Source organism: Myxine glutinosa, chromosome 4 (assembly GCF_964187855.1).
Source record: "Myxine glutinosa chromosome 4, kmMyxGlut1.1, whole genome shotgun sequence".
Lineage (NCBI taxonomy): Eukaryota > Metazoa > Chordata > Myxini > Myxiniformes > Myxinidae > Myxine > Myxine glutinosa.
The window spans coordinates 121,587,651-121,601,082 of NC_136264.1; the positions used below are offsets into that span (position 1 = coordinate 121,587,651).

At 44.8% G+C, this 13,432-nt stretch overlaps 1 protein-coding gene across 5 annotated transcripts in view; it reads right to left on the minus strand.

The window, feature by feature from the left end:
• Positions 1 to 5,842: 5,842 nt before the first annotated feature.
• The window catches only part of MEST (mesoderm specific transcript), an 87,367-nt gene continuing 79,777 nt past the window's right edge, over positions 5,843 to 13,432 (minus strand). For 4 of the 5 annotated variants that reach the window (XM_068113285.2, XM_068113284.2, XM_068113283.2 and 1 more), the window contains one exon: positions 5,843 to 6,296. In XM_068113285.2, coding sequence (XP_067969386.2) covers positions 6,179 to 6,296 — 118 coding nt within the window. In that variant the 3' untranslated portion in view covers positions 5,843 to 6,178. The remainder of the gene's footprint in view (positions 6,297 to 13,432) is intronic. The other variant, XM_068113286.2, reaches the window with a different exon arrangement.

Sequence of the window (13,432 nt, forward strand, 5' to 3'; positions counted from 1 at the left end):
ACTGAACTTATATTATTATTATATGCAGAAAATAACTTCATTTCTATATGCCCTGCAGTGGACAGGTTAATTGGTTTATGCACTGAAGGGGTCACCCTGGTGTGCACTGCTGTGTTCTGCCTCACTGAGTTGTTCAGGTATGATGTACTCAGCACAAGCTTCCGGTCGGCCCGGAGGTGGGGGTGCGGGGCCTGTCACGGAACGTCAAAACAAACGGCCTGCCGGGGCCGCCCAAAAGTCGGGCGTGAGGGGCGCGTCCACTAATGGAACGCCTCTCGCTTCCCAGATCGAGGGCCACGTGGTCAGGAGAACCTCGTCCCTTCCGGTCACACTTTGCCTATCGGCCGGCCTCGAAGACCGAAATTGTGACGGTGTCACCCGAAAAATTTGAAATTACGAAATTTGAAAAAATTTGAAAAAAAAAATTACGGAATTTCAAGTGGCCCAATATCTGAAAATGTTCGCAACATATTAATGTACATTTGTGCCAAATTTGGTGCTTGTATCACAAAATGCACAATTCTTTTGAATATTTGGGCTAAGCCGCCCCACTACTGCTACATTGAGAGAAATGAGAATATTACAACCTGTAACACCAGCTCCCACCACTTCTGGAAGTGTTGATTTTGATGTTGTTGACAAGTAGATTTTCCTGGTACTCATCACGCTCAGCATCTCGGCTTTGTCGTCTTCTCATGCAGTGTTAATATTAAAACGTATTTGGGGTACAGGAGTATAGTTTTTTGGGGGTTTTTTTTACCACATGAAACCTTTCAGGGCACACCTCGAGTACAACCAGCAGTTTTCAACCTGTTCTGTCCAGTGGTTCATGAGTGCATACAAATCAAGCACTTCTGAAATCATATGCAGTATGATGATGACAATCCATTTTGGTAATTGATATTTGACTTGTTTCACTGAAGCAATCTTTGTGGGAAACTCTGTCATTTGATGACGTAACCACTTGAGCCATATTTTTAACAATGTACACACATGGTGGAGGAGGGTGGGTGATGCGGGAATTGGGCTGGTTTATAGACCGGGTGTACAAGGGTGTGGTGAAAGTTGGTGGAATCATAATTACGAATTACGATAACATTTCACTGTATTGTACTTGTATCTTGTTTTTTTCTGCAATTTAAATTAACTGTCTTTTAATTGAACAATTTTAACTGAAAACAATCCTCTTGAAGTTGTCACTCAAGCTTTTTGTTCTCACTATCTGCCATGATCTTTCCTGGGAAAACCACATTTCCAAGATGGCCTCCAAAGCCAGTCGCCGACTGGGCATCCTCCGTCGTGCGAAGTCCTTCCTTGGCACACCTGAGCTCCTCACCACATACAAGGCTTTCATCCGCAGCTCAATGGAATACTGCTCTCTCCTCTGGGCTGGTGCTCCTGCCTAACACCTAGCTCGGCTTCACGCGGTTGAAACAAAAGCTTTCAGAATTATTGGTGTCTTCACCAATGTGAAGAATTGGAAGTGATGAAGCTATCTCCGAGGGCCTTTCTCTCTCTCACCGCAGGCAGTTGGTGGTCTTTCTGTCTTCTACCGCCTCCTCTCCGGCCTTGCTCCCCCAGCTCTGTCTGTGCTCTGTCCCCCAAATATTCCTACAAATATTCCAAATATTCCTACAAGATCTGCCAGCAACCCTCTTCTGGTGAAACAGCCAAAATAAAGACTCTCTGCTCACCTTCACTCATTCATCTCTATTTTCTACCACCTCTGGAACAAACTCCCTCACTCTCTTGAATCCCACTCCTCCCTCCAGGTCTTTAAAACAGCTGTTCACCACCATCTCTCGTCTTCCCTCATCAAAAACCTTTGATCTTCTCTACCCCCGTTAAAACACCCCAAATCTGCTTCTTTCCTGAAATTCCTAGTAGTGTTCATTTGCTTTATACCGTGTACCCTTCCCTCCCCCTTCCACAGATCTACCGACGTCCCTGTTCTCTACTGTTGTTGTGATTGTGTGCTTCCCTCTCTCCCTCTTGTTCCCCACTCCCTTCATTGCATGTTTTATGTCTGTGCATGGTTTTCATGTTCAACGTGTTAGCTCTTACACGAGCCTCGATTCTGCATACAAAAAAAATTAAAAAGCTGATTGATATTGAAAAGCAATCATATTTCTTTGGAGCTCTACCCTGTTAATTTGATCCATATATTTACTTATATTGTATATACTAACTCCATTTGTACAACAAACTTGAGTGAATGGGTACAAGTAATAAATTTGTCTGCCCCATAATAGGGGCTTGTGTTGTACGTCAAGTCGACTTGAAAAGCAAAGTTACAAGCCAGAATCCGTGGGTACATTCCCCACCAAATTGAAGCCAAAGACTGGTATTCGTACCCTGTGTGCAGAGCTCTTGAAGGGTATCGGCCAAGACAAAATCCTGGGTGCCAAGAAACTGGTTCTTGGATACAAGGCTGTCATCGAGAATAGCGGCCTGCTTGCTGAGGATCTTGAACTCACAACATCGCAACTGCAAAGGCTCAAGCGGGGTTCTGAAGGTGCACTATTGGGCTAGTGGGTGCTGAATGAAAACCAGATGGCTATAATGATGGGAAACTAATTACAAACTTTATTTTTCTTTACTACTAGTGTGGTTAAAGGATGTCACAAATTTTCAGCATGGTTTATCAACTTCAAATCCACACATTGTATTACATTTGCAAAAATGGCAATGATATGGAACCCCTTCTCTCCCTCCCCCATGGTTGACCCTGCAGCTGTATGATAATTTGACCCTTCAGTTTTGCAGGATGTAAAATGCTTTGTGAAGAAGAAGCCCCCATTTACCAAATTGATGAGTGATGGGATGACACCACTGCTGAAAGGTTTGATCTGCGGGTTCTGCTCTTCCTTCGTGGTCAGCATCATCATCTTTCTCATCACCTGTTACATGTTGAACCGAGATCACACAAATCCCAAAACCAAGAAGTATCATCGCCTCAGGGTGGAAGTATAGAAAGAATGGTTTTGACAAAAGTTGCTTTCAGACTGAGATTTATGGAATGCATTCACTCAAAACTACCACAAGTGGAGAAAAAAATGCTTCAGAGGAAAAAAAAGAGGAAGAAACGGAGTAGGTCATCAAACATCAACCCATAATAGGAAACAAATTTATTCTTGGATTTTGCATAAAATATCTTTAACCACTGTCAGATAAAACATCTGGATTCTATCATATTTCAGTTGATTACCTGCATAGAGTGAGAATGAATAAAATATGAATGAATGATCGTTTTGAGGCCATTTTTCCCCGCTAGAGCGGGGGTTAGCCTTGCGGGCCCCATGACAATCACGGTTCCCTGTTTGAGGCAATGTTTTTATGGCCGGATGCCCTTCCTGACGCCAACCCTTGGTCGTCTCTTACGATGCGCAGGGATACGGTGTACCTATTCTAAACCGGGGTACACACCGGGATCATTCATCCCAGCAAGCTGGTACTCAATTTGCCGACCTCAGAAGGATGACAGGCTGAGTCAACCCCCCTGGCGTTAATTCAGCGATCGACCGGGATTCAAACCCAGGATCCTAGGATCCCAAGCCGGCACCCTAACCGTTAAGCCAACACCAGGCTTGAAATGGTATTAAAAGTAACTGGAATTGAAAAAGTCCAATGTGTATTTTCTAATCTGAAAATGTATTTTCCATTACATCTTTTATACTCATCAGAGACATACAAACAAAATCATTTTCCTTTTTCATGGTGTTTTGGTTATGGTTTGAAAAACAGTGACATCACTGGCAAGTACTTTGGTGTTCTTGTGGACTACAAATTCCGTCCAACAACAAAAAAAGGAAGCCCTCAGTGTTCGAGATTAAAAAGGATTTCGAGGAATTCCTTGCATTCTTTAGAAGGTAAGAAATTCCACAGGTTGCATACAAGCCAAAGTCAATCTGATATGCAAGTAAGTTTCAGATACTGATGCAATTACAATTTAAGATCGAATTGATGGCATAGTTTGGGCCTTCTTCGACACCCGAGTCAACATCGTCAAGAGCAGCACGAGTTTAATTCCAAATACTCAAGTTAGTGCAAATATGAAAAAAGCAGCCTCTTAAATATTTTTATAAAACATCAAAGTGAAAGAACATTGGATTGGTCTATTAGAAATTTTATCTTCCGATCACAGATTAATATATATGAAACTTGAGGAGATCCTTGCCTAGGGTAGGAGGTCCAGCAGGTCAGCCAGGACAACGCTTCTGATTGATGACCCGAGTGACCCAAGGAGAGGGTGAGGGCCAGGTATGAGCAACTTAGCTAAGAAGTGGAATGTTTGGAGAAGGAGTTGAAGTACGGAGCGGCATTTAGGGGAATTGCAGAAGTGTTGTGTGGAAGGACATCAGGAAAGGGTGCATCGTCGAGGGATAGAAACCAGGTATGGAGGAAGTAGCATAAGCAGTTGGCGAAAATAAGATGAAGGATAGAGGGGGGCAGCCGAATGTGGGGTTGCTGCACCTGTACGGGCAGAAGAAAACAGCAAGGAGAGCTGTGGACAAGACGAGGAATGATATGAAAGAGGTGCACAACAAGTTGGAAGAGGATTGTGGGAGGATGATTATCCATAAATTGGCTCGTGACATGGGTGAATATACCAAGGACATGAGTGAAGGGGGGAGGGGTGTGAGGAGAGACGATTAAAGGATTGTGGCGGGAGGCTAGTATCAGAGAGGGGTGCAATATTGAAGGTGTGGGACAGATAATTCAGACAGCTGATAAACTGGGAAGGAAGCAACGGCGGGCTGGAGCTACCAAGTTATGTGGAGGGGAAAGTGGAGTTGGAGATCACGGAAGAGGATGAAAAAGGGAAGGACGCCAGGCATTGATGAGGTGTGTACATAGATGATAATTGCAACGGGAGAAGTCGGAGTCAAGTGGAAAAAGGGGTTAAATGTATGATGAGAGATGGGTCAATTCCATTGGAGTGGAGGACAAGGTTAATTGTGCCAATATGGAAGGGGGATGGGTGATCAGGATCTGGGGAAATACAGAGGCATTACACTCCTTAGTCATGTCATGAAGGTGCTGGAGAGGGTTCTGGAATGGAGGAGAAGGAGATCGTAGAAGAGCAGCAGGATTTTAGAAAGGGAAAGGGTAGGGGAACGACAGATGGGATGTTTGCACTGAGACAGCTAGCTGGTGGAGAAGAGGTTGGAGGTGCCAGGTGAAATGGCATTGGGATTTGTGGATCTGGACAAGGCCTATGATACTGTTAAGATACGGTGACTCTGAGATGGATGGGTGTGCCAGAGGCAGAAGTTAGGTTGGTGGAAAGGATGTACAAGGGAACAAAGGGAAGAGTTTTGGTTGGGTCTGGGATGTCAGAGAAGTTCAATGTGAACATTGGTTGGAGGCAGGGAAGCGCTCTCAGCCCACTCCTGTTTGTCATGGTGACAGAGCTGGTAAACAGGAAGGTATTCTGCGGTAGATATTGTATGTGGCCGATCTGGTTGTTGCAGTGGAAAGTGGGCGAGAAGTGGAGGAGTATTGTGGTCAAGGCATGGCAGGAGTTTTGTGCCATCAAACCTCACCTCTTATAAAGGGACAAAGAGGAGAACAACAAAATAAACTAGAGAAGTGGATTATGGTGGTGATACGCCAGATTGTTATTCATGGAAATTTTCCATCAGCTGATTTCCTTCAAAAACAATTCTCAGCAACCTTGCAGATCTCAAATTAAAACTTTTTTCTACACATTTGGCCGGGTGCATCTTTTTTTTCTTTTAAGTGGGGTTTGCCCCAAAGTACTATCAACAGGTGAAAGCACACCACATGTCATCCTAAAGCATAAAAAAAAAAACATTGATGACAAAAAAAACAAAGCATGCCCTTTTGATCGAAACCTCCAGAATCTCGAATGGTTGAATTTATTCAACACCAAACTCAAGAATCTTTCAAGCCTAAACATAAGGAGTATGCATTCAGCGATGCCAGAAGTACCCTCAAAGGGCAGCACCAAGCTGAGCCTCAACAGAAGGTTTCAAGTTAAAATTACATTGTTGAACTTAAAGAGCTGAGTCTTAATGTAATTCCACATCAAAAGTGAACATAGAAGATGGCAAATAGAACAGGTGACTTTGGCAACAAAAAATGAGCAGATGGATAACTTTTATAACAAAAAGACCAATATGCCCAGTGCAATTATGGTCATCTAATATCCCTGTCAAAATGAATTGACAAACGTGAAATAAGCATGCAAGAAGCCCCGTGGATCTTCAAGATGCGGGTAGTGACTGATGTGGGCTGGAAGAACAGTAACAGCCGACTCAGAAACCACAGATCTGAAAGGCAGCATCTTCGTATTAATAATGAATAGACTAGTAGACTGGTAGACTAGCTGGTAGACTTGTCATTCCCATCTAAACATTTCCCTCATATGTTGATACCAGATTTGAAAGACAAAGTCACATGAAAAAGAAAGTACACCCCATGTAAAGTTTTGACTTTTTCAACATATTTCAACATACAGATATTTGATCTTCATTTCAACAATATTGATAGATAAAGGTGATACAATATAACAAATATCATGAAACATTTACATTTTGTAGTCCATTGTATAATTTAAGTAAACATAAATGCAAATTTTGCATGTGGAAAAAGTAAGTACACCCTTGGCTCTAATAGGTGGTATTGCCCCCTTTGGCAGAAACAACCTCAAGTAGGCATTTCTTATAACTGTCTACCAGTCTCTGACATCGACTGGGAGAAATTTTTGCCCACTCCTCCATGCAGAATTCTTTCAGCTGTGGGATGTTTGAGGGGTTTCTTGCATGCACAGCTCGTTTCAAATCCCCCCGCAACATCTCGATGGGATTAAGATCCGGGCTTTGACTTGGCCATTCCAGAACCCTCCATTTCTTTCTTTTCAGCCATTCCTTGGTGGATTTACTGGTATGTTTAGGGTCATTGTCAGGTTGCAAGGTCCACCTTCGGTTGAGCTTCAACTTTCCGACAGGTGGCCTCACATTATCCTCAAGCACCCTCTGGTACAATGAAGAATTCATAGTGGATTCTATGATGGTGAGCTGCCCAGGCCCTGATGCAGCAAAGCTGCCCCAAACCATAATATTTCCACCACCATGCTTTACAGTTGGTATCAGGTTCTTGTGGTCAAATGCTGTCTTTGGTTTTCGCCAAACATGTCTTCTGGTACTGTGGCCAAATAACTCCACCTTTGACTCATCTGTCCAGAGCACATTGTTCCAGAAGTGCTGGTCTTTGCCAAGGTGTTCATTGGCAAACTTTAGTCTTGCCCTGATGTTCTTTCTGGACAGCAAAGGTTTCCTCCTGACACACCTCCCATGTAGATCAAATTTGTGCAGCCTCTTTCTAATGGTAGACTCGTGCACTTTGACATAAACAGTGGCAAGAGCTACCTGTAGGTCCCGGGATTACATTCTGGGGTTATTAGAGACTTCTTTCAGCATGTTGCGGTTTACTCTCGGGCTGAACTTGCTGGGGCGGCCTGGCCTGAACAATTTGGCAGTTGTTTGGAATCTTCTCCATTTGTAGATGATCTTCCGGACAGTCGAATGATTGATTTCAAATTGTTTGGAGATCTTTTTTAAATCCCTTCCCAGACTCGTAGGCATCTATAACCTTCTTTCTGAAGGCCTCAGAGAGCTCTTTTGATCGAGGCATGGTGATGCTGCACACTTCAACAACAAAGAGCAAACCAAACTTAATGTCTGAGGTTTAAATAAGACAGGTTCCTCCAAGATCCTCTCTAACGACGTTCTCATCATTTGCACCTGAGCTGGTGCACCTGATTCTAATTTTAGGTATTTGAAGTAGTCATAAATGTAGGGGTGTACTTACTTTTTCCACATGCAAAATTTGCATTTATGTTTATTTAAATTATACAATGGACTACAAAATGTAAATGTTTCATGATATTTGTTTTATTATATCACCTTTATCAATCAATATTGTTGAAATGAAGATCAAATAGCTGTATGTTGAAATATGTTGAAAAAGTCAAAATTTACATGGGGTGTACTTACTTTTTCACGTGACTGTACAGTGAGTGCATTCAGAAAGTATTCAGATCCCTTCACTTTTTCACATTTTGTTATGTTGCAGCCTTATGCTGAAATCGTTTAAATTCATTTTTTCCCTCATCAATCTACACTCAATACCCCATAATGACAAAGAGAAAACAGGATTTTAGAAAGTCGGTGAAGTGCTGCAGTGATGGTTGTCCTTCTGGAAGTTTCTCCCATCTCCACACAGGATCTCTGGAGCTCAGCCAGTGACCATCAGGTTATTGGTCACCTCTCTTACCAAGGCCGTTCTCCCCCGATTGCTCAGTTTGGCCAGGTGGCGAGCTCTAGGAAGAGTCCTGGTTGTTACAAACTTCTTCCATTTAAGAATTATAGAGGCCACTGTGCTCTTGGGAACCTTCAATGCAGCACAATTTTTTTTTGTCGGCTTCCCCAAATCTGTGCCTCTACAGAATCCTGTCTGAGCTCTGCAGGCAGTTCCTTCGACCTCATGGCTTGGTTTTTGCTCTGATATGCATTGTCAGCTGTGAGACCTTATAAAGACAGGTGTGTGCCTTTCCAAATCATGTCCAATCAATTGAATTTACCACAGGTGGACTCCAATCAAGGTGTAGAAACATCTCCAAGATGATCAAGAGAAATGGGAGGCACCTGAGCAAAATTTCAAGTGTCATAGCAAAGGGTATGAATACTTATGTCAATGTGATATTTCAGTTTTTTCTTTTTAATAAATCTGCAAAACTTTCTAAAATCCTGTTTTCTCTTTGTCATTATGGGGTATTGAGTGTAGATTGAAGAGGGAAAAAATGAATTTAAACGATTTCAGCATAAGGCTGCAACATAACAAAATGTGAAAAAAGTGAAGGGGTCTGAATACTTTCTGAATGCACTGTATATGACAGGTTCGACGATATGTTCAGCCTGAACGAAATTGGAATTAAAATGGCGGTGTGCGAAGTCAGCCGCCGTAATGACATCAGACGTAATCACATCACCATGTCATGTGACCAGATCCTCAGCTCTGATTGGTATACGTTTGAGGGGACATATGGACAGACAAACACTGTTCTAGATGGCTTTGCCCTGTGGGCTACGCCGTGAAAAGTGCAAGGGTGCCAATATCGTTGGCCACTTCTGTATATGCACAGACAAGAACGTGCTGCAATTATTGAACAATACTTCACAATTGTAAATTCCATTCAAGTGCAGCGAGCTTACAGACAGATCACGACACCACTTTTGGGACATGCTCTCTATGCTTAAAAAACAAAAACATACTCGACCAAATCCAACCAAATTTTGCATTTTGCCTCAGGGTACCCAAAGTATGGTTTCTGTCTGGGTAGCTTATCTGAGGGAGGGAGTTCAAGGTGGGGGTAAGACCCCAATTCTCTATGTAAATGTATCGCACCACCTGGTGATAGCTAGTTTGACAAATAATCATCTTATATACCTACCCCTCGCTCACACAAGAATAATATTTGTGGGTAAACATATTTGTCAAATGATCTTACAATGATAAAGCCATTCAAGTAATAACACGTTCATTTGAAATACAATGCTGACATTGATTGATTAATGTTGCTTGAATTGTTCTCTTGGAGTACAAGGAAAACCATAATATGAAGCATTTTTTGAGACAACCATAGCTCAATATCATGAGAGACACTTTCAAATATGCTATGAACAATCCAAATCAGTGGATGCCTGTCTCACTCTGTTCCAAAAGGCCAAAGTATAACTGGCTAGTTCCATTTGTGTCCTCTTGGAAAATGTCAACTTTTGCCCACTTGTCATCAATGCCAATTTGATTCTTCATCAGCACAAAGGATCGCCTCACACTGCTCGAGTAGTGATATAATTCTCAATGGAATAGGGCATCAATATTTTGCCAACGCATCCTAACTATCTGTCAACTCTAACTCCAAGTGACATCTGGTTGTCCCACAAACAAATTATTTTCCTGTTACTTCCATCATTCAGTCATAGTTTCCATTACTCATCACTCATCATGATAATTCCATGACTCATCGGCATTTGCTCTCGCTCGGAAGTGCTGTTTATAAAATGGTTTAAACATACACTCATGAATACCTTTTGTCATGAAATTCTGTCAAAACCCAGGTGCCTGGGTCTGAACCCAGGTGTCATGCGTCTTTTGCCCGCTACACGGCCGTTATAAGAACTCGGTCATTCAGCGCTATGATCATACCTGAGACATTAACTGTATGCTATGCTGGTGCATAACTAGATGGTACGTATCGCCACTTTGTTACGGCTTGCTTGTGCTCATATGTAAACTCATTACTAGTTCAGATGTATGCTGAATATTGATATGATGTTCGCTGGTTCTCTTTACAGGTATTATTAGGGATCGAATGATATTAAACTCATGATCTGAGCCAATGTTGTAACTCTGATTCTTTCAACAATTAATATCATTCGTCTCTTGTCCTGATCGACAACGATGACTCAAAAGCTGATACTCGTCCCGATTTTCGGAGAAGATCCACAAGCCCCGGACTCGGCTGCCCAGCTCCAGCACTGGCTTTGACTGCTGACAAGTTACCTCAGAGCCCAAGCTGATCTCACGGATGAGACAAAGCTCGCGGTGCTTAACTCACGTGTGTCCCATTCTGTCTGTCAGTACATCTCTCAGTGCGTCACGTACGATACAGCTGAAGCGGACCTACGCCGGATCTACATCAAGACACGAAGCACGGTCTACACCCGGTATCTGCTCTCCTCACGACGGCAGGACCCTTCGGAATCCATCGATCACTTCGTTCAGGATCTCCGCCATTTAGCGAAGGACTGGACAGGTGAACTGAGAACCCATGAACAGGTCTGTGATGATTTTATGAGAGATGCATTTGTTTCCGGGGTACACTCACCGATGATACGTCAAAGATTGCTAGAGACTGCCGATTTAACTCTTGAGACTGCCCATAAGGCGGCGATCGTTTACGACGAGGCGAGGAGACAATCTGAAGCATACGATCGTCCGTACGTCACTGCGGGGCTAACCGGTGAGCGACCGGAGAGGGCTGCTGCAGCGGAGCGAGCGGATGCTGAACCTCCGCTGGAATCGGGGACAACGGACACTCTCGAGGCTTCGGGCCCAAGCGTGACTGCCGCTGCTGCCACGGCCCCATCTGCCGGGGGTACCGCAAAGTGCTATTTTTGTGGGAATCAAAATCATTTGAGGACAGTTTGCCCCGCGCGCGAGGCGACGTGCCATTCGTGCTCACGAAAAGGTCATTTCTCAAAGGTATGCCGATCGACACGGGGCCAGCGAACTCGCCCGACATTGTCCGTGCTTTTCGCGCGGTCCGGGGCACAATCTGCATCTCACGCGACCTTGACTAGGATCCACTCGCAGCCTGTGAGGCGCCCTTGACTGTGATCTCCCCGCACGGGCCTCGCACGGCACGCACGCCCTTGACGGGAACTATTTCATCGCCCGCGGCGATTTCACGCTCGATGCGAGCTGGCGTCGGACCTGCGCGCGTGGCTCGATCGCCACCTCTGGATGTTTCAACAACTACAGGTCCACCCGGATTAACCATCGCTGTTATTCCTGTCACGATTGAGGGACAGATGGCCAACGCCTTGATCGACACGGGCTCTACTGATAGCTATGTTGACTTGCGGCTCGTCCAGAAGCATGGCTGGCCGATTCTCGGGACAACGCGCAGCATTTTCATGGCTTCCCAAGCTCTTTGGCTGCGTACCAAAGGCGAATGCCGGCTGAAGCTAGTGATCAATGGCTGAATGTTTCCGGATGTGCATTTAATGGTTTTACCAACGTTATGTGCAGAAGTGCTACTAGGTCACAATTTTCTCCGTCGACATGGATGCTTGGAAATGGAATTTGGAGGTGACAATACTCTCTCTGTGTGTGCTCTGGCCGGGATGGAAATTGAACCCCTGACGCTGTTTCCAAATTTGACTCCTGACTGCACCCCGGTTGCCGTTTAATCGCGACGATACTCGCGGGCTGACACGCAATTTATAGCGGAGGAAACTAGCCGACTTCTGAAGGAGGGTATAATCGAACCTCGTCGATCGCCTTGGAGGACTCAAATTCTGGTAGTCCAGACAGAAAATCATCGCAAACGCATGGTAATCGACTACTCGCAGACGATTAATCGGTTTACGCAACTGGACGCCTACCCACTCCCGGGATTGGATCCCCTGGTTCGGCAGGTGGCCCAGTACTCGATCTACAGCACATTAGATCTCCGCAGCGCGTATCATCAGATCCCTATTGCGGAGGCCGATCGCATCTACACCAGGTTTGAATCCGGACAGAGGTTGTACCAGTTCACTCTATTACCTTTTGGGGTCACAAACGGGGTGTCATGTTTTCAATGGGCCAGAGATGACATAATCGCTAAGGAACACTTAACCGATGTCTTTGTTTACCTGGACAATCTAACAGTTTGTGTGTACGATCAGGCCCATCATGATGCTAATTTGCGGCATTTCCTCCAGGTTGCGCGCACGTATCGGCTAACTCTGAACGAGGCTAAATGTCGCTATTCCGCCCGCACAATAGATCTCCTGGGGTACACCGTGACCCAGGGCACTGTCACTCCAGACAAGGAGCGGCTGCGACCTTTGCTCGACATGGCCCCACCGCATGATCACGCTTTGTTGAAGCATGTCCTCAGACTATTTGCACATTACTCGAAGTGGGTTCATAATTTTTCTGAAAAGCTCCGCCCGCTTGTAGATTGCAAAGTGCTCCCCATGGGTCATGCCGCCAAAGCCGCTTTCCATGGCCTGAAGTCCGACATAGCTGGCACCACTGTGTCGTCTATCGATGACAGTCAACCCTTTGTTTTGGAAAGCGATGCATCCGACCACGCGATAGATGCCACGCTCTCTCAAGGGGGGGGGGCGACCTGCAGCCTTCTTTTCAAGGACTCTCTCCTCCGTGGAGAAACGTCATTCGTCTGTCGAGAAGGAAGCATACGCCATCGTTGAGTCTATTAGGCGTTGGAGACCCTATCTGCTTGGCAAATGTTTTGATGTCATTACTGATCAGCAAAGCGTCGCTTTCATTTACGACACGCGCCATGCCCAACACATTAAGAACGAAAAGATCACTCGCCGGTGGATAGAGCTAGCCGATTTTTGCTTCACTATTAAGTATCGCCCAGGCCGGGATAATCTCGCCGCCGACGCATTATCGCGCCCTTTGGTGTGTGCGAGTCTCACCTCCTTTGAGGATCTGCGTGTTCTTCATGAAACGTTGTGCCACCCCGGAGTGACGTGTTTCGCTCATTATGTGCACAGTCACAATTTGCCCTACTCTGTTGAGGACATTCGGCAGCTGTGTCGCACTTGTTCCGTTTGTGCTGAACTCAAACCTCGTTTCTACAAACCGCCAATGGGTACACTGA